Here is a 22,783-nt window from a genome sequence, read left to right as displayed (position 1 = left end):
GATGAATGGGTAAACAAAATGTGGTATATACATACAGTGGAATTATTCACCCTTAAAAAGGAAGGAAATCCTGTCATATGTTGCAACATGGATGAATCTTGAGGACATTATGCTAAGTGAAACAAACCAGTCACAAAAAGACAAATACTATATGATTCCAATTATGCGAGGCATGTAAAGTAGTCAAATTCATAGAAACAAAAAGTAGAATTGTGCCCACCAGGGGCTGGAGGAGAGGGGGAAAGGGCAGGTGTTTAATTGGCATGGAGTTTCAGATTTGCAAGATGAAAAAGTTCTGGAGATGTGTTTCACAACAATATGAATACACTTACTACCGAACTGTACACTTAAAAATGGTTAGGAAGGCAAATTTTATGTTACGTTTTTTTACCACAATGGAAGAAGAAGGAAAAGAGAACACAGGACAACATGATATTTCTTTAATGACTGCCATCATCAGTGTGGTATCATTGATGTGTCAACATATGGTCGAAATGAGGGTGAAAGATAGGATGGATCCTATCTGTACCATTTTACCTCTTGGAAAAAGAAATGCAGAAATCAGTGTCAAGTTAATCCCAGGACCAAACCTCTTCTATATTCCCATTAACCTGGTATTACTGACCACATCCCAGCTCTACCTCTAGGCAGCAGCAAGGGTGACTGTCTTTGTGCTGCTACCACAGACTAGACTGCAATTTTACATAGCCTAGTTACAAAGATCAAGCACTCAGACAAATATTTGCTGCACTGAATCTGAAATAATTTATGTGCAAGGACATTCTTAGCTGGCACCAAAGATTGGGTTTTTAAATTGGGTTATAGATGTCTCTGAGATAAAATGTTAACAAACAGCTGAGTCATTGAACTATAGCTGGGACACCATAATCTAGCATTTGAAGACATTTATATCTCTGGGGAGAAGAGGAATCAGCTACGTCATGCATCCATTAACTTAGTACCAATGAGTCCAACCTAATGGAGTCATGTCTTTCAGGACGAGTTCTAAGGTCCTCATTGACTCTTTAAAACAAATCTAAAGGTTGAAGGTTATTTTTTTTTCTTTATCCTTATTCTTCTTGATCTCCATTTTGCAAAGAATGAAGCTAGTGTTCATCATACTACACATCTCTTCTCCCTTTATTTACTTAATACGCGAGAATCCTGTTCCTTCCTGGTCCCCACAACTAGGCCTCTTCCTTACTCCTGCCTCGTAACTGGGCTAAAACTTGAAAGTCAGTTGTCCTCCTCTTCTCTTCTCCATCTATCCTCAGTCTCTCAGGGAATTCTTCTATGCCCAAGACTTTATCTAGTGGGAAGAGCAAAGCGGATAGGGCTTGAAGCATGGCTCTATGACTTACTAGCTGTGCAGCTTAGGAGAGGTGATTTCATCTCTCTGAACTCCTCTCCTCCACTCTAAAATGGGGACTCATTCATCCTTTCATCCAACAACCTTTATTGAGCACCTACTATGTAGCAGGCAATGTTCTAGGTACATGAGATTCACTAGCAAGCTACACAGATAAAAATGTCTGCCTTCACAGATCTCCCAGTCTAGCAGGGGGAGACAAAAATTAATAATAATACACATGCTAAATAAGAGAATGATATAAAATTACAGAATATGGTGAGAGCTGTAGAAGAAAAGAAAAAGAAGTCAGGTCACACTTTTTAAAAGGTGGTCAGGGTAACCCTCCCTAAGAAATTATTATTTGACCAAGTCTCAGGAGGTGGAGGAATTAGAAAAAAAATGCATCTGACAGAGAATGTGCAGCCAGAGGGAGCTGACAAAGGTCTGAAAGGCAGGGGTGTACCCAGCTTGTTCCAGGAACGGCAAAGGGTCCAGTGGGAATGGAGTGAAGTGAGCATGGGGAAGAGCAGTTGGAAATGAGTCAGAGAGGAAATCAGGGGACCAGTCCATGTAGGATCTCTGAATGCCATGGGAGCTGTTGCAGAGTTTTGAGCAGAGGGGTGACATGATCTGATTTATGTTTTTGGTTTTTCTGGCTGTGTTGGGTCTTAGTTGTGACGCACGGGCTCCAGAATGTGTGGGCTCTGTAGTTTGCGGCACGCGGGCTCTCTAATCGAAGCACGCAGACTCAGTAGTTGTGGCGCGCGGGCTTAGCTGTCCCGCAGCATGTGGGGTCTTAGTCGCCCTCCCAGCCGAACAGAGATCGAACCTGCATTCCCTGCGTTGGAAGGTGGATTTGTAACCACTGGACCAGCAGGGAAATCCCTGATTTATGTTTTAAAAGGATCACTCTGGCTGCTTTGTTGGGAATAGACTGTAAGGGGAGCAGAATGGAAGCAGGGAAACCAGTTAGGAGGCTACCTCAGTAATCCAGGCAGGAGGTGATGGTGGCTAGGACCAGAGTGGGAGTACTGGAGAGGAAGAGAAGTGGCCAATGTAAGATAATAAAACCTACCTTGTAGGGCTGTTGCTTTAAGAATCTTATGAGAGCACTACTTCAGATAAAGTGCCAAGTATTTGCCTGATACAAGGAAGATGTTAAATAATACCCTCTCTTATTATATTTTCCTGGTTGAATACGTTTTCTGGGTCACTATATGGAGGAGGTCAAAGCTAGAATGTGATACCCAAGGTCAACTGACATGGGGATTTGTAGTCACCCCTGCCTGAAGCATTGAAAGGAAGTTGGGCTGAGGAAGGGGCTTAATCCCCTTTCAGGTTTCACTTCATATCCCAACTCCAAGACAGTATTTCCAACGGCCTACATTTCCTCTTAAAAGTTTCATCGTATACTCAATATCAGTGCATGTATTTTTAAAAATTACCTGCCTCACCTCCACCTCAAGCGGCTACCCATCCAAATGTTTCCTTCTATTAAAACTACACCAGTCCCTAGAGACTGATAACTTAGCTTCATCTTTGTAGAATTATGGAATAAAAGGATGCTTCCATTGGAAGTTGGTATAATAGCCATCATCTGCTTAAAACATCTCTATTTACAAAAAAGAAACAAGGCCCAGAATGGAGCAGCATTAGCTGTGGGCCACTCCTGGCTTTAATGACTGCGCAAGGGCTGGAACCAGTTTCCTGGATCCCGTTCACTTTATCAACAGCGGCCCCCATTCGCCCATCCCCCATCACAGCAGCCCCTAACACCGGCTGCCACAGGCATCTCTACACTGGTCACCGCCATGGCTGCCGTGACCATCTTTCCTGTTATTGCCAATTAGGCCTTCCAGAAAGGCTATTGGAGGCCATGGCACACACTGCTTTAAGTGTGCTGGCTCTGGGTTCAAATTCTGACTCTGCACTCACTAGCTGTGAGGCCTTGAGCGAGTTTCCTAACCACAATCTGCCTTAGCATCTTCATCTGAAAAGTTCTTACCTCCCAGGACCTAAGTAGAATAAAGCATGTAAAGCCCTTAGCACTGAACCAGCACAAAATAAGAGCCCAAGGAGCATGAGTTATTGTTAGTTGTATGACTATTCTCAGTCCCTTTCAGAGAAGTTACCATGGATGCCTGGTAAACAAATCCTAATTGCCTTGGTCTGGCCAACAGGGCCTTGCAGCTACCAGGTCTATTAAATGTATGGAAACTTTTATTGCTCTCTGCTCACTGACCTTCCAGTCAAGACAGCTGTGGATCCCAATACCATGCTCATTCCCAATACCCACCTCTGCATGTTGGTTTTTGCTCCTTCTACCTGAAATGCCCACTTCCTTCTCTCTAAATCCTGGCACATCCTTCAAAGCCCCGGTGAAGGTTTATTATTTCACAAGAACTTCTCAGGTAAATCTTAGCTCTACTGATAGTATTTCTTCTCTACAATACTACAGTATTTACATGTAGTACATACTAGTCACTTCCTAATGGAGAGGCATGGGAGCATTTAGTTAATAGTATGGGTTCTAGAGCAGACTACCTGGTCTCTCTCAGCCTCAGTCTCCTCTACGTAAGATGGGGTTAATATTAGGGTTGTTGTGAGGGTTGGACACATAAATACTTAGTAAACAATTCTTAATATATGTTACGATTATTATATATTGCTGTTAGCTTTACCCTCTTTGTTTTATGTACCCATATGTACTATACTTTTATCCAGTATCTTAAATCACAGCTTACATTAAGGAGCTGAATTCTGAGAATTTTGATGTCTGTCCTTCAAGATTCCATCACATAACAATTTGTTCTAAAAGTACAGATTTACCCAAAATATCAACTCCCCAATCTCAGAGCCCATAGATGGTACAGAGTATAGGTAGCATGGTTATTAGCCAGAGGAGGAAGACTGAAGAAAAAAATTCCTGATAAATTAGAAATATCTGGTCTTTTTCTACAAGAAGTTAATATTGGAGATGTGAGAGCTATTCTGGGGTTAGAACCAACAAATCAAAAAAGCACTGAGGGTAACTGGAACTTTCCCTTCACGTGTTCCTGAGGTACTGGCGTGTGCACAGCTACTGTTCTACCTTATCTTGTATTCCGTTCAAGGGGGTCCACCACTCATCAGGAGCCATGTTAGGTTTGAGCAATATCAACAGAGAGATGTATACCAGCAGGGACACATCAAACTAAGGCACAGACAAGGGCAGTTCCTAGTGATGCCACTGTTACAACTCAGTGATCATCGTGTGTTTTTTTTTTTCTTTCTTTCTTTAGGGAATCGGTTATGTTTATCAAAAATAGCAACACATTTTATCATGGGGTGGGGAAGAGTTCACCTTTTCCCAGCAATACTTCCAAAAATCAGGTAAGAAATAATTCCGATTAAGAAGATCACCCTTACCTCTATTTTTTCCCATATGGCTTCATAGTTGTCTTGGTGTTGAATATCTTGCATCAGTTTCTGAATTAAAGCAGACTTTGTAGAGGAATGGCTCTCATTTTTCTCAGAGGATGAAGCTCTCTCTGACTTCTCATCAATGTATTTTTTCATGCCAGAGAGAGGCACGCACAACTCCTCGTCGGAAGGAAGGTCACTAAGGGGGCCAGATTCAATGCTCTCCCCGAGAGAAGAGGCTATATCACTGGATGAGCTTGGAGACACCCTGCCTAGCCTTGTATGCTTCTTCTTGACATGGTATGTTGGATAGATCTCAGAATCTGAATTCATTTCAGACAGTTCCCAGTCATCAATATTCTGAATGGTTTCTCCCCTGGGTTTCTGAGGCAGAAGCTTTGTTAGGTTTTCCAACTTCAAAGCTAATACTTCTGTCTGCTTAAGGTGAGAGGGCAGTGCTAGGTACTCATCAGAGCCATACCAGGCCTCCACAACCTGACCGTTCCTGGTGACGTGACTTGGGGAGGAGGTGTAGCTTTTTTTGCTTTTGTGTTCTGAAAGAAGGGGTACCACAGACGTGACGTTGTCTGAGCCAGCAGAGGACTCACTGCTTGGACTAAACGGTGGTGAACTGGATGTTTCTGACTGCACCGGCAATTGGGCATTCCAACTACTCTGGTTATACGGCTCAAGTGACGATGTGGAAGCAGAATCTGTTTCTGGCCCCTCTATGGCCTTGGAAGTGCTAGAAGGAATTCCATTCGGCACTACTGAGCTCCTAGTGCTTTGGGCTTGCTTGCCTGAACTGGGGTCCCGTTTAGGTGTCTGGCATGAAGGCACCTCTTCTACGGTCTTGTGAGGCTTTTTAAGTCGAAGTTTCTCTTTATGGCCGTCACTCAGCCTCCCCAGGCTGGAGGAGATCTCCTTAATGTGACTTGTGACTGTGTTTTCAAGATTCCCATCCCCCACCTGGTGCAAACACTCATGTGAGTAGCTGGCAGCAGAAGGTCTGTTGGGGTGAGACGACTGTAACACCAGGCAAAGTTTAGCTCTGTCAAGAGGGTCCGCCAAGGAAGGCGCGCTCCTGCTCATCTCAGGCTTGAGATCAACCACCTGCTTCATGCCACCAGCGCCTTTCAGATTATTCTTAAAAGTCTCCTCTTTAAGGAAAAGCCCTCTTTTTGGCAACGTGGGCTGTGTGGGAGAGTCCTCGTTATAATTAAAGCAATCTCTGATGGATCGCTTGGGGGTTGCATTTTCACAAGGAAGAGGCTGTTGATTCTTTGCCCCAAGTTGGGAAGAGGAATCAGATTCTTGCTTCACAGTCTCCAAAGAGGGTTGTCCAGCATTTGTCAGAGCTTCCCCTGAAGATGACAGCCCCTGCGTTAAGCCTGGCTGCTCCTCCGCTGTGGCCGCACTGTCTTCCTCACACCCACCTCTGTCCTCTGCTGAAAGAGACACCTGAGACGCCTCCTCACTAACTGCTTCGCTGCAGTTGGAAGGGACCGCGTCAGGAGCCACCGTAAGTAACCCAACGCTTCGGATAAGCTCAGGGAATTCCTTTTCCATTTCACTGTAGCTCCAAGAGTCAAAGGGTTTGGTTTTGACCTGGCTAGAGGTCATATCACCCAGGCCACTGAGCAAATCCTCACTTGGACTGTAGTCAGACAGTTCGAAAGCAGTAATGCCACAATCCAGAGACAAGTAATTCTGAGAGCATTTGATAGTTAACTGTCCTGAGTCATCCACTTCTGTTAGAGCATCAAGCCGGTCCTGAAACAGACAACGGGAATGGTTTCAGTAAAGGCAACATTATATTCAACTGCTGCTCACATGAAATCTCAGCAGAGGCCACTATAAAGGTCAAAAATGCTTCAATCTCAATTGCTTCTGGTTTGAGATATAGAAAGGCATATTCATTATCATATTGCTTTATATAGTATCCTGTTCTTAAATATTTAAGGATTTTTCTTTAATCTGGAGAACAGAGCCTTGATAGAAATGGTCAAGGTCAAGCCAAAAATAACCATTCTTACCCTAACTTTCTATTTTAAAATGGTGCATTTTTCATTTAGTAAGCATTTCTTAAGTGATGCCTTAAGTAATAACATTTCTGAAAATAAAATAACATGAGAGTGAAATCTCCATGGATGTCTCTTTTGCTTATCACCCCATCACCTACCACAGTGGCGAGCTCATAGTAGATGCTCAGTAAATATTTTAAAGTAGAATAATTAATTATAGTAAGTCTGTTGTGTTAAATATATATTCACAAATCACAAGAAGATGAACTACTGAATGTGCATACATAACAAAAATAGTTCAAGGCCAACTTCTCTTTGTCCCCACCTTTTAAAGGTAACCACAGGAAATCCTGAAGAAAATTAATGAGTCAAAAGTGTATCATCTTAGCCCCCATCCCCGCCCTCTGTATGCACTCTCCCCTACCCTCCACCCCCATCCCCATTTCCATTTGTGTGTGCTAGATACCAAGTGCCCACCTTCCTTCAAGGTAAGCTGATGTGAAATTCCCCTATGCTAAAAAATTGTATTATAAGTAAGTGTTTTTAATTTTTTAATCTTTAGTTGTATAATTCAGGTGCTTTTCTCATTACTAACGCAGTTGCTGTTATCACACAACAAATGGGGAGACTTTTACTTGATGATTTGTTCGGGGCAGAAGGACCTCTGGAATCCTACATGCCTACCAGGCTGAAGGATAGCTGGTCTAATCTAGCCCCTTAGGAGATGAAGGAAGAAAACTGAAAAGTAAAGCGTGGCTATATCCCCAGATCTCTGCTCTCCTGGGGGAGGGATGGGGTGAGCAGGACCCTGTATCATTTCAACCAGGTTATCCCAAGATCTGGCCTTTCCAGGACCTTACATCAAGTTTTGGGGGTCATTTGTTTGTTTTGCTTTGTTCTCTCCCTTCAGACCTTTACCTTGCCTTTACCTCCTACTCCCTTCACTCTTTATTTTTTATTTTTTTTTTTTTGCGGTACGCGGACCTCTCACTGTTGTGGCCTCTCCCATTGCGGAGCACAGGCTCCGGACGCACAGGCTCAGTGGCCATGGCTCACGGGCCCAGCCGCTCCGTGGCATGTGGGATCTTCCCGGACCAGGGCACGAACCCGTGTCCCCTGCATCGGCAGGTGGACTCTCAACCACTGCGCCACCAGGGAAGCCCACTCCCTTCATTCTTATTCCACAACATCCAGATAAATAATAATGACGAAAAACCTCATTTTACCTTTCTAGGCCTCAATGTCCTCAGCTTATAAATGGGGGTGGTTGATTACCACTACTACTTTTTCATTTAATCCTCAAAACAATTTTCTTCTGGGGTCTGTACGATTGTCCCTGTTTTACGTAAGTGGAGCTGAGCCAAAAGAAGGTGCATAACTAGCACACAGCCTCGGGACTAAGGCTGAGCTAAGCGTTAAACAAAGGCTGTCTGACCCATAATTTGACCCCTGTGCCATAATTTTCTCTGATTTACTGGATGTTATTTTAAACGGACATACCCCCTCCTCCAGTTTGTCCTGCACATTGCCACCAGAGTAACCTTTACGAATTTCAAGTCTTGATGCTATTACTTCTCTGCTTAAAATCCTTTATTAACTTCCTGCTGCTAGGTTAAAACCCAAACCCTTTAAGAACAGACATGAAGAGGCCTCTCTCAAGCCACTCTCCCCTCCCTGGCTGCACCTGGCTACGGTATCATCCCTCCAGTTTTTGAATGTGTTCCTCCTGCCCCAGAGCCTTTGTACATGCTATTTCCTCTGCCAAGAAAGCTTCCCACCTGTAAAACGCTTAACTAGTTAATTTTTACTCACCCCTCAGACCTCAGATCAAGCTTCACTTCTGCAAGATTCTAAACACCCACCTAAGTCAGAATCTTTTCTTATAAGCGCTCATAAAACTACATTGTTTGTCCTTTAAATATTTATCTCAAGCTTTAAATACATATTATTGTGATTATTTGATTAATCTGTTTATCCCACTAGTTTGTAAGCACCACAGAGTATAAATCACATAGAAAATGGCTGACTTTCCAGGATACCTGCAACACTTAGCGTAGTGAGCTACACAGAATTCAAAGATACATCTGTTGAATGAATGAATGAATGAATGAAGACATTTTGGAATGTATCTCTATGCCTTCATGAAGTTTATTCCTCTGATTATGTAGTTTTCGTTGATTCCAGTAATTAAAAGCCCAAACCTCAGAGTTAAATTCTAGCTCAAGCACTAATTATTCATGTGATCAGGAACCAGTAGCTTGATATCACTAAGCCTCATTTCCCTCATCTGTAAAAATGAAACAATAAGCCATGCCATAGGGCTGTTGTGAGGCTTAAAGAAGACAGAATATGTAAGACACAAGTCTGGCACATGGATAGGTTCTCAATGAATGCTTACTCTTATTACTTACTATATATATATATATATATATATATATTTTTATTTTTTTTTTTGCAGTACGTGGGCCTCTCACTGTTGTGGCCTCTCCCGTTGTGGAGCACAGGCTCCAGACGCGCAGGCTCAGCGGCCATGGCTCATGGGCCCAGCTGCTCCGCGGCATGTGGGATCCTCCCGGACCGGGGCACGAACCGGTGTCCCCTGCATCGGCAGGCGGACTCTCAACCACTGCGCCACCAGGGAAGCCCTATTATATAATTTTTTACTAATCAAATATACCAAGGGGGGAAGTTTCATCAAAATGAGAGGTGTCCCTATGCTAAATTATAATGCACAAAGTAAGAAACCAATATTAACTGCCAATATCAACAAAAAATGGTCTAACTGGAATTGTTCGGCTTTTATGCTTCATATCTGGAGCAGGATCTTTAAAGAAAGAAGTCAGAAGCCCAAAACACCAAGGAATGAGCCAGTCAAACAAAAGTCACAGTTCATGCAATTTTCAAGAGAATAATAGAGGAAACTCCAATTTAAAAGCAGGTTGCATTTACTAAAAGTTTTTTTATTTGGTTGTTCAATGTTCAGAACTTACTCCTTTACAAAAATAGTACTATAAATAGCGATTAAGCTCCAAAGCTATCCCATAAGTTAGTATTTAAATTATTAACTGGTTGAAATTTACATTATTTTTAATCATTTTTATCACAAAGTTACAGCACTGCATCTACTTAAGTGAGGTCAAAGAGGCATTAAGGAAAAATGTTCCTATGATGAATAGAAAAAAAGAGATGTGAGAGTTCAGGTAAAAATTAGACCCATGAAAATGTCAGCTACCTGCTTCTGGACAGGCAAAGAATACCATAACCGTGGGAAAGTATTTGATCCCAATTTTGGTGGTCACAGAACGTTAAGACTGAACAAGACTGTCCAAAAATAACAGGTACTCAATAAATGATGTTAGCTGAACATACGGCATGAGACATCTAGATAATAGGGTATGGCTGCCTTTTCCTAATTAAGTCTTCCCCTGAAGATCCCTTCCCTAGCCAGTCCTTCGTTTGGAAAAGAAAATACCATACTCAAAAACACTTAATGGGGCTTCCTTGGTGGCGCAGTGGTTGGGAGTCCGCCTGCCGGTGCGGGGGACGCGGATTCGTGCCCCGGTCTGGGAGGATCCCGCATGCCGCGGAGCGGCTGGGCCCGTGAGCCATGGCTTCTGAGCCTGCGCATCCGGAGCCTGTGCTCCGCAACGAGAGAGGCCACGGCAGTGAGAGGTCCGCGTACCGCAAAACAAACAAACAAACAAACAAAAACCACTTAATGCTCCAAAGGGAGCCCTCTCTCATCCTGTTGCCAATCAGGCCAACTACTGCTGTGCATGGCTGATTGTCATTCAGGGGTAACTAGTTTTAATTCATACTGCATTTTTTAATGTGAAAAAAAAAAAAATCCCTCCCTGAAAAACAAAACAAAAAAACAGCACATAGCATATGCATTTCATATCCTAAAGACCAAGTGGCAAGCATCTACCCATATATTTTAACACAGTTGGCCATTATTTAAGAGCATTCCTCAAAAGTATTTTTCTACATTTCACAGTGCAGAGGCAATTTAAAAAAAATAAAGTTCTCTGAAGTTTCTCAGAGCATATAAATAATGAGTTTCATTTCTTAAAATATTGCTTAGTAATACTAATATTTTAGTCCCACTGCTTTCTACTGGACCACCTTCCCAGATAGTTTTCTAATGCATGTAAGTAATAAAGTCTCAGGTGGATATGGAGGTGGGGGAAGAGTGCATGTTGTTTTTACTGGCCTTTTTATTTTAGAAATACCACATTTTATTTTGTAGTGCTTTTAGCTGTGTCATGGCAGCCTAGCAATGTCCAAACAGACCCCCATTTAATATGTTATGAAGCAGTTTCTCAGATGAAGGTTATGTTTTATGGAGATGGTATTTTATTCACTTTATTGATGAGCAATTTATTCACTTTACTGCTGGCTTCAATATTATCTCAGACATCAAGGAAACCCTTTTCCTCCCTAATTTGAAACAAGAAATTTTGCTTTGTTCCTTACCCATAAATAAGTTTGAAGTTCTAATTCCAAATGCCTTCTCAGATCTTTCTTTGTTTAACCGTGAATTCTGTCACCAGCTGAACATGAGATTTGATACTTATAATTTAGAGATTTGAAGATCTCCCTACTAAAATGCCCCCAAGGTTTATATTAGTGTCCACTGCCATTTCAGAGTTGACTTTGTGCCCTGATTTAGTGACCTTACTCAGAAGAGTTGAAAACAGAATTTCACTGTTTCAATTATGGTTACGGCAAAAAATTTTGTATGCCTCTCTCTACCCTTCCTCCCCTAATTTCACTACATGGTGTTTGTTATGCTTCAATTACTAACATATAAATTCATGGACCTCTTACAAGAAGGCGACAGCCCCCCAGAGTCCTCAGACCACAGGGTCGAGACCCTTGCTCAGATTCCTTTCAGCTCTCCCATGTTGGTGCTCTGATTCTGACTGCCTTGCAGAGAGCAGCAGTGGACGAAGAGGAACAAGCAATGATAGGGAAATGGGAAGCAAGGCAAAGTTTAGTTTCTGATGGGAAAAGGGAAAACAGACAAAGTCTTTCAATATTTTTATTTATACTATAGTAATAATTCTTGACAATTTCCATTTTCTACAGGCTGAATTTATGAGTCAAATAGCTAATCTCCATGATCAATCCCAGTCAACCAACCTACAGTGATATCTCCCTCTTCCACACTTAAAGCAGTTATTATCTGCATTATTTACTTCAGTTCAACTCATCGACTTTTATATACAGTGACACGAACTAGGTGCTGTGGGAGATACAGAGATGATTATAATCTGGTGCCAACAATCACGAAGTTCAAATCTAGCATGCACTTTGTCGTAATATAAATTGCCCTGTGATAAGTGCTCGTGGAAGAACACACAAAGTGCAATGATGTGAATGCTCTGGAAGGACCAATGTGTTCCCACTGAGAGGGTGAGTATCATTTAGGTAAAGTGCTTACCACACCATCTGGCATATGGTAAGTTCTTAATCAATGTTGCTATTGTGTTACTACTATTAACAGTTATCACTACCTGTGTGACTACCTCTCTCAGCCTCAGTCTTCTTATCTGTAAGATGGATAAAATAATATCATCTGTAAAATAAGGATAATAGCACTTGCCCTGCTAACTTCCCAGAACTATTGAGGATCTAACAAAAGTATGACGGTGATTCCTAACATTTAATAGCATGTGTTATTCATCTTTGAATGCCTAGTGCCTTATAAAGAGTAAGAAATCAATAAATATTTAGGGGAGGTAGAAAGGAAAGTAGGAAGGAAGGGAAGAAGGAAATAATTATTATTATTTTTACCAAAGAGATCAGTTAAGAGCTGGTTTTGCTTGTTTTATTTAATTATTCTTAGGTTTATGCCCTTAAGCATTCGCTTAGCCTCTCTTAAACTCAATTTTTCCATCTATAAAATGGAACTATTTTTTTAAATTGACGTATAGCTGATTTACAATATTGTGTTATTTTCAGGTGTACAGCAAAGTGATTCAGTTACATATATTTTTTTTTGTTTCTTTTCCATTATAGACTATTACAAGATACTGAATATACTTCCCCGTGCTATACAGTAAATCCTTGTTTTATCTAATTTATATACAGTAAATCCTTGTTTTATCTAATATATATATATTGTATCTGTTAATCCCGTACTCCTAATTCATCCCTCCTCCCTCCCTTTCCCCTTTGGTAACCATAAGTTTGTTTTCTATGTCTCTGAGTCTGTTTCTGTTTTGTGAATAAATTCATTTATATTATTTTTTATATTCCACATATAAGTGATATCATATAGTATTTGTCCTTCTCTGTCTGACTTACTTCACTTAGTATGATAATCTCTAGGTCCATCCATGTTGCTGCAAATGGCAATCTTTCATTCTTTTTTATGGATGAGTAATATTGAAATGAAACTACTTTTAATACCCATTACCCTCCTTACTAAATGAAACAATAAATATAAATTGCTTATCACAGTATCTGAAATATAGAAAATTTCAGTATAACACATTTTTTACACAACGGGAGCTTTGCCCTAAAGTATTTTTTGTTTGTTCAGCTGGTTTTGTTTCAGTAAGGCATTTGCCAATTTGTTTACAAGATATGGTCTGCTCCATATTTAAATAAAGGAATAAAACTCACTTTGTTTTTGTACGGACAGAAAGAGAACTTGCCACTTTCTTGACTTTCAAACCTATTTTTTTTTTTTTTTTTTTGTGGTACGCGGACCTCTCGCTGTTGTGGCCTCTCCCGTTGCGGAGCACAGGCTCCAGACACGCAGGCTCAGCGGCCATGGCTCACGGCCCCAGCCGCTCCGCGGCACATGGGATCTTCCCGGACCGGGGCACAAACCCGCCTCCCCCGCATCGGCGGGCGGACTCTCAACCACTGTGCCACCAGGGAGGCCCCAAACCTATTCTTTAATGGGCTATGAAACTCAACTGATTTCCAAAAAGAGAAAAATGAATTTACCTTCACTGGAAGGGCATTTACTATTCTAGTTTATCAGCATGTTTTACGCCATCTCCCTTTTCATTCTATAAATCTTTCACAGCTGAATTTATTCTGATAAAGCTGAGAATTTTATCCTAATTCTCTTCCTATTTTCCACAGTTCCAGTGTGCTGACAGAAACAAATAAAACTAACAAATAAGATCAGGAATCCATTGCTTCAGGAAAGACGGTAATGGAGACAGTGCTTCAATTCACAGAGAAATGTCCACAAAGCAGATGGCTGAGAATCCACTGTTCCTTTACCCCTCATACAACGTATTCCTGCATCTCTACAACAGGACTAAAGACTGACTTCAAACATGAAAATGCACTGAATTGCTTTCAATCGAATCTGTAAATAATTGTTGAGCTCACATTGTGAGACCCATGATGGGTACTACTTAATATAAACTCACTACATAGCTGTGAAAATAGTGGCCAGTAACAATTAGATAGTCTCAATGGCTTTTCATCTTTCTTGGGCTACCACTTTGTGAATAATACAAGTTCAAATAAACACATGATGAACATATTCCACAAAACACCAATAACAACAATAACAATAAACCCTAGAGCACTTTCATATCCCCAGCTCTAATCAGAGTTGTGTCAGTAAATGTTTATTGAATGAATAAATAAATATGTAATATGAGTTGGTTTGACTCAATGATTTCTAATGCCCCCTCTAAGTGGTTGAAAGTGGGCAGATCTGATGACTGATCAATACTGGATTTTGGACAGAGCCAGGAAAACACATGGGTAGAAACAAAAAAAGAATGTACAGATTGGAGATACCAGGTAGATATCTAAAGTACTGTCTCTTCAGAGTTTAGACAAACCTTCCCCATCTCTGATCTCCCACCTCATTAGCATACACCTCCTCCTAAACACCAGATTTAGGGCAGAGTTGACTAGTTTGGGATTCTTTGTTGTTTCCCAGAACCACAAGGGTCCCACTTGGGATGGATGGCATCTGAGGACTATCTCACACACCTACATATTCATTCTACGATTTTAAAAGGAACTCTATCGAAGTCTGTATCACCTCCCTCATTGCCACAATATTAGGAAAAGCTAAATGAAAACAAAGACTGTGACCTAAAGTTAGAAGTGAGCCCAGTAGATTTTCATTCCCAGAAACTTCCAGGGCCTGCAGGGAATTTGCCACAGCAAGAGCATAATTATTACAAAAACAATAATCAACAAATATAAATCATTTATGAGAAGAAGCCCAGATTTGTTTTGTGTTGTTGATAATGTTGGAGCCACTGAAACATTAATAACTTAATGAGATGCAACACTCTTTATAAGGCCTTTTAATACACATTTATATTAATGCCTTCTAAACTTGTATAATACATATTTTCCACAAAATCAACAGCAGAGCACTAAACTGGGTTTCAAGAGTCAAGGGACTATATACATACACACACACTCTATGTATCTATACATGGTATCTATCTATCTATCTATCTACCTACCTACCTATCCATCCGTCCATCTATCCATCCAACTATTTATCTATCCATCCATCCATCCACACACATGTATATATAGCCCCTACTTAGCTAGCACAATGCCTCTCCCTCTCTCTCTTTCTCTCTCGCTCTGACATATATGTCAGTTTTATTTGGGAATAGGAGAGTTCACTTGGATTTAACTTTACAGTGTTCATTCTTAAGCTATGAATCAAGATTAACAGCAGCAAACTCTTTAAACTATGCTTACTATGAGTACAAAAAAATCTAAATATACTGGTTGTGCAAAATTCTAAAGTCCATATGACTCACTGCAACCAGAATGATTTTCTAAACCATGAATTGAATCGCATCAATTCCCTGAACAAACTCTTCTGTTATCCTCAAAATAAAGTCCAGTTCTCTTAATATGACTTTTTAATACGGCTTTTCATCTTCATGATCTGACCTCTGCTTACATATTACTTCAAATCCTGCTTCCTGGTCCCTTGAACTTTTTCCTCTCTGAGGCTGTCATTCTCTCTCTTACCTCTGGATCATTGATCATGCCATTCCTTCTGTCTAGAACAGTTTCTACCTCTGTTCAGCAGTCTAATCCTGCTTCTCCTTCAGGTCTCAGGTTAGACTCACTTCTCCTGTAAAGGCTTCCCTGTCTGAATTAGGTGCCCCTTCTCTCTCCTCCAGTGGCATCATGTAGACCATTGTATCTGCATGTAGATCACGCAGATCACAGTCTGGTCTTAATGTCTGTCCACTTGCCTCCACTCCCCACTAGTCTCAGCTCTTTGAAAGCAAAGGCCATGTTTTGATCACTATTACACTCTTAGCACCTAGTGCCTGGCCCATATAAGCACTCAATGAATATTTATCAAATAATTGAACGAGGAACAGGAAGCCAGGTTAGCACCAACAGCTACGGGTGGTATCTGTGCAAACTACCAGCTGTGAATGAACTCTGGTTTTTAGCTTCATTCACATTAGAAGTGCCCTAGCCTCTAGTCACTATACCTTAATTCAACACCGGGCTTAGGACCTGCTTATTTACCTATAAAGAATTCCTATCCCACACCTCTGAACTGAAAACATCCTCAAATAATGACACCTGACAATGCACTATTTGGCTTCAAGGAAAACACCCACCTCCTGTGTCTCTTCGGAGAAAGCTTGCAGAATGTCCGTCTGTCTGGTGTAGTTGCCATTGGCGTCCTGCAGACCTTGCAGAATGCGCTCCCGCAGAACCAGCACTGAGACGCGGAGCTGGTGCCAGAGGAGTTGCACCGCGTGGATGTCCACAATCACATTGACAGAGTAGGATAGCAGCTTCAGGGAGAACTCCGTTTCAAGGAGGGCATGGATTTGCTCAACATGATCAGAAATATCTTCACAAATGTCCTGCAATACAGAAAAGCAAATATACGATGACTCCTTTGCCTTAACCTGGGAAGGGGATGGTAGAAAGGTCACTCCTTCACCTGACACCAATGATCAGGGCCAACAGGTCAGGTGAGCACATGTTGGATAGCTGGCCTTTGTTTCAGTTCAGATAGAGTCACAGGCCATATTCCTGGGCATTGGGCCTTCAGTGCACACAGGTAAGTTGATCTCTTTCTAAGCCACGAAAATTCTACTATTTTTCAGGTACTCACATTGAAAGTTCATCCAAGGTGAGAGGTTACCTCACAAATCCGCTCTCTGTTCTCTTTATTTACTGTTAGCTTGGGATTTAGGTAAGGGAGCCAACAGCTCTTCTCTTTGCTACTGGTGAGCTCCACCGAACACATAGTATCTCAGGATAGAAGCATCCTCCAGACATGTAGCATGAAGAAAAATGGGCTAGAATGTGTGCTGCATTGGAACTCCTAGCCATTCTCAGTGAGCCATGGGATCTTCAAGGTAAGGGATAATTGTCACTTTCCCACAGGGACACAATTTAATATTTAAATTCTTAATGGATATCCACGCTTTGCAAACAAAACCACTCTTAAGAAGGAAAAAGAAACCCCAAGAGTGAAGAAAAACAAAATACAGTTTGGTTTTGTTTTTAAGACTCAGACATTTAAAATAAAACCATTACTATATCAAAGTTTCAATGTCCTCCTCACATACTATTAGGTAGGCAGATTTTATCTGATGTGTCACTTGTCCTTACAAGTTCCCACATTTTCAATGTGCTGTCAGAGGCCAGCAGCATGACATGGGCAGCATCACTGGTAATACCTACTTGAGCAACTGGAGTCCATTAAGCATCAAAATGATGCACATGTCAGCAAAAAGTGCTCAGTTACTCACTTTTAGTTATGTATCAGTGATTTCTTTTAAGTGCAGCTTTTATTTATGATTTTTGTTAAAGCTAAAATTTTAAGACAGCCTTTGAGTTCTGAGCCCCATATTGAATATCAAAACAGTCATTCTATGCTGGAAATATAACCTTCTGATTTCATACAATTCAATTACTTCTTTTCAAAGAAAACTAAAATGTAACCTGTATTTGACAATGTGCAATAGTAAGCCAAAAAAACTACTGAATAATGATAGAAAGTTGTGCTGAATTCTGAACAAAAATTATTGTAAAATTCCAATACATGTTCCAACATTAGTTCTTGAAATCCAAGACCTAACTGGTAATAAATTGGTGATAATAACTTGAAACAGATTAAAAGTTTAAACTAAATAGACTTTGGAGTTCTGATTAGGTAAATTTCTTAGAAAAAAATATGGCCCATGGGCTTATGCGGTCCAATAGAAACTTGGGGCAAAAATTATAAGACCCTATTAACCAGTACATAAGAACCAATCACGGCCAGATCAGCTAGTCTCTGCTTACCTTCAGCAGAAAAGAGCAGGCCTCTAACTATCATCAGATATTCCATGTAGCCTGGGGTCTTAGCTGATGCTTGTTTGGACATCTACTCCATTTACCCCACGCATTTTATTCCTGATACCTCAACCACCACCCCAAAGCAAATGCCCTGCATGCTTTGTCCTATTAGGATGCTCATTTCTATGTAGTACTGTGTTGCCTTGGAAAATGCCCTTCCTCCCACTGCTGACCTCTTCCAAATTCTCAGGACTCTCCTGGCTAATATCCCCAATCCAGTGTAAAAACATGCCTTAACCTCTTCACAAATGCTACCTCTACCTCTTGTTCCTACCCAAACCTGACCTTGCCCAAGGCTTCTGCTTCCTCCACTGCTCTCCCAGGGGAAGCAGCTCATTCTCCCAGGCTCAGCTGAGAGATTGGGAAGGGTGGAGGAAGGAGGGGAGCTGATGGGGGAAGGGCAGACCTCAGTGCTTTTTTATCACTTTCTGATCATTACTCTTTTGCCTTCTTTCTTCGTAGGTGCCTACTGTCTGCCAAACCTTCCTGTCATCCTCCCTTACTACTGCTACCTACATTCTTCTCTCTCACTCCGCTGCACTGAAGAATGCATCTGGTTCACGGTTTTCCTCTCCATCCTGAGCACACCATTGTCTTAGGTAATTTCAGCATTCACACTGAGGAGCCAGCCAACACTCTAGCCTCGGATTTCCTTTACTTCACTACTCCTAAGACCTTCACGCCATTCTACCGGATGACTCTGGACCTGGTCGTCACTTCACCTGGGGAACAACATCAGAAAGTCCCTTGTGACCCCAACCTCTCTTTGACAGACCTTTTTACTCACATTCCCCCACTACAGGTGCTTTTCAACCCCCTCCAGGCCACCATCCCCTCCAGCCGCTTTCCTCATATACCCCGTCTCCTAGCACAGCTTCCACAGTGGTTACACTTCAACCACTCTCTCGGCAGTGTGCTCAACTTCCTCGCACTCTTGATTCCATGACTCAGAATTTGTGAGTCTCTGTCTCTTAGGCCCCACTGCAATCTAGAGATGCAGAAAAATGACATACCTGAGAGAGAAAAAGGTTTGAGTAACCCTTCTGCCACCTGCTCAGAAGAGCTAAATAGGCATTTCTACACCATCCTACGCTCATCTCCCAATACAGAAGGTTATATGTATAGCCTTGGTACCATGAAAACTTCATGCCAAAGCACATGTCATCCACTCTATTTACACACATTTGGCTCCTTCATAATGGATGCAGGAATCTAGTCAGAGCCAGTTCATGGGTCAAGATGTCAGGCAACCATCCAGGGGAAACTATGTGTAAGGGGCACTAAAGCATCAATGGTGCCAGTTAACTCAGGTTTTCATACCCTGCTCCTTAGTAACTGTGAAATGTGAATTAGCCCTGTTCCCACAGAAGCAGATGGGCCCTGAGGAGAAAGAAACACCCTCCCCACAAGTGCTGACCTCACTCTGTTGAGTATTTTGGCAATATGCACACGAAGGATCTGCTGAAATTCTGAAACTAAATAATGCATAGCATGGTGCAATTTTCTGGAGTCTATTAATTTATTTAATTACTTTTATGCCCTCTACTTTGCCATTGGTTGTCTGGCTTGACAAAATTACATGCACGCACAAATTATAGAACAAGAACTACAGATAAATGTGTAGGTTGTATATTCGCGTGTGTGAGTGTATATACTCCCTCTCCCTCTAAACGGGGACTATGCTTTGAACACTTGATGAGATGTTTGTTTAGAGAAAGGTAGCTAATTCTGAATCTACATCTAGGTTTTAATAACAGAAGACCTGCTTTTCCTTGTCCCTCTATATAAATGTCAAACAAATATTTAAAAAAATATTCAGTCTTAAGCTTCTGGTGCTTTGGTCCTTAACTACTGCCAGTTTGTTGGATGTTATATGAAACAAGTTGAAGATTACGAACATTCAGTCAGATAACCAGGTATCAGAAACTTTAAAAACTGATTTGCTGAATGGCTTCCTCCCAGCAGAGATTGTTTGGAATTAAAAGGCACTGAGAGATCTGACTTGTTGGAGGCCCTGTGGGCACTAGATTAATAAGATGAAGTAGAAGCTTGGGTGTGGAGCTGGATTGGAGCCCAACTGATGCATGTAAGGCTTTTCAGCTTCTACCAGATGTTTAACTTGAGCAGATAGCAACTGGAAACTGGACTCAACTCACATGGCTGAACTGCTCAGTGTATAACAAACTTTCGAGCACTGCAGTGTTACTTGGTGGAAACAAAGTGGTAACTTTAGAAGAAATTCACAGTTTTTTAGGAATATGAAAAGAAACAATCCCTTTGGGACTGGAGATACATAATATATATCTGAAGAACCTATAAGCAAAAATATTTCTCCCCATCTATTTACCAAGAGTATTAACAGGAAATAAAATCTTTCATTCATAGTTGGAGGTTTAAAACGCTTAACATGGCAATGACTAGTTATGCTGATACAGTGACTAAAATTCATAGTGAAGTGTAATTGCCCAAAAAGTGTTAATGTTTGATTTCAGATTCTTTTCTATTTTGATAGAGGGTGTTAGTAGGCAGAAAATTGAATGTCTACAGAAGAGGTAAGGTCAAGAAAGGGATGAGGATGCTAAAGATTCTATGAGTGACAGCCAAGGAGTCCTTTCCAGCAACCATGAGAAAAATGGTTAGGTCCACTGGTCCATCTTCTATAAAGCAATTTATTCCAGGCTCTGATTTCATAGTCGTAGCCTGAAATTATCCCATTTCTCCTGTTCACGCCTAATTCTGGTCACTATTTCCATCAGTTCCAGCCCCTCTCCCCAGTGTTGTCTGTGTTAGACCCTTCTTCTTTGACTTCTAGACTCCTCTCCTGATTCCCAAGTATGCATCATCTGGAATGATGCAACCATGGACAGATCCACCAGCCCAGACTCCTCACACTCTTAAGACTCTAGGTTCAGTCTATCGCCCTTAAAGGCAGCTCGCACTCCTTGTAAACCAAGTCCACAAACAGAGAGCTGGAGGACTCTGAGAATGTAGAGGTGGAGGAAGGGCAGATCCAGAGAGAGGGGCCAAGGATACCAAGACAAACTGTTAACCTTCAGAAGCTCACCTAAGTTGGTCCCATTATCTTGTTCTGTTATAGACAAAGGAAAGCTAAAAATCTAACTTCCTATGAATATGTGGCAACAGGAGGCTGTTTCACATAATTAATGAAGATTTTCTATCATCAGACGGTAGCTTCATTCCCAGAGGATTTATTTCAGCATGTGAATGTTATCCCCAAGTAGAGGACTGGTTCCTCAGGACCTCTTTGTATAATTAGTGGCTACCATTAAATTGGGCAGTCAAGAATTTTGATGATATGGATCTTACTTTAACAGACTAATAATGAACAAAAACTTAATTTCAGTAGATAAAATTGCTAAGTTATTTTTCAATATCATCAATTGGTATCAACTGCTTTAGCTACTTAAAATCTCCCATAATTCTAACATGAATTTCATTCATTCTCTTATATCCTTTCCTCTGAGAAAAGATGTTCTCCAGCAAGCTCATTTAAATGACTAAATCAAAAGATGTCTCAAAGAATAACAAACTTTAATTTTAAACTGAAGATAGTCTTTAAATGTCCTTAAAGCAATAACATTTTTTATAGCTACTCAAATTGTCCCCAGCACAATTAAGGATAGAAGGATAATGTCTTTAGGAATTAATTACTTCTGTTTTTTCAGTGAATGTATTGAGTACCTACTATGTACTAACCCATGTGCTGGGGAAACAAAGGTGAATAAATGCCAGGGTTTGGTCCCCTGGAGTTCCCTGCCTGGTGGGAGTTCCGCATATAATGAGAAATTATAGTCAGGAAAATAAGTGTTCACAAAGGGTACACAGATGAGGAGGAAATGATTGTGTCCACAGGGGCAAAGAGGAAGGGGGCACAAGCGCTTTTCAAAGGAAGTAAAGTTTGGGTCTTGAAGAAGACAACCAGGAGGATGAGATAGAGAAGAACATTCCAGGAAGTAGCAGGTGTCAGTGTTGTCTCCATAACTGTGAACCTGGGGTTTAGCACCAATTTCTTAGGCACAGCATATTACACACTGTCCATAAAAGAGCAAATTTTGACTTCATCAAAATTTAAAACTTTTGCTCATGAAAGATATTTTTAAGAAAAGGAAAAGATAAACTACAGACTGAGAAAAATATTTGCAAATTACTTACCCAACAAAGGATTTCTATCCAGAACATACAGAGAATTCTCAAAACTCAACAGTAAGGAAACAACCAACCCAATTCTAAAATAGGCAAAAGACTTGAACACTTTACCTAAGTGGACATAATGATGGTAAATAAGCACATGAAACAATCTTCAGCCTCGTTAGCCATTAGGGAAATGTAAATTAAAACCATAGTGAGATACCAATTTATACTTATTAGACCGATTAGAATAAAAAATTGCTGACAATACCAAGTGCTGAGGAGTTCCAGAGCAGTTGGAAGTCTCCTACACTAATGATGAGAATGCAAAATGGTACAGTCATACTTGAAAACAGTTGAGCAGTTTCTTATGAAGTTAGACATACACTTACAATCCGACCCAGCAATCCCACTCCTGGGTGTTTATCCTAGAGAAATGATGCCTCAGGTACACACAAAAATGAAAAGACGCTCTATTCATAAAAACCAAAACCTAAATGTCCTTCAGTGGAGAAAT

General features: G+C 41.0%; 1 protein-coding gene across 1 annotated transcript in view; it reads right to left on the bottom strand.

Annotated features, from left to right (window-relative positions):
- Positions 1 to 22,783, bottom strand: part of AKAP6 (A-kinase anchoring protein 6) — a 595,413-nt gene that overhangs the window by 262,486 nt on the left and 310,144 nt on the right. The window contains exons 8-9 of the mRNA XM_027111037.1: positions 16,380 to 16,631; positions 4,760 to 6,526 (exon numbers count right to left, since the gene is read on the bottom strand). Coding sequence (XP_026966838.1) covers positions 4,760 to 6,526; positions 16,380 to 16,631 — 2,019 coding nt within the window. The remainder of the gene's footprint in view (positions 1 to 4,759; positions 6,527 to 16,379; positions 16,632 to 22,783) is intronic.

Source organism: Aethalodelphis obliquidens, unplaced genomic scaffold, assembly GCF_003676395.1.
Source record: "Aethalodelphis obliquidens isolate GAN/ISIS:26980383/991018 unplaced genomic scaffold, ASM367639v1 scaffold10, whole genome shotgun sequence".
NCBI lineage: Eukaryota > Metazoa > Chordata > Mammalia > Artiodactyla > Delphinidae > Aethalodelphis > Aethalodelphis obliquidens.
The sequence above is the reverse complement of the archived record's forward strand: the minus strand, read 5'-3'. Positions and strand labels throughout refer to the sequence as shown.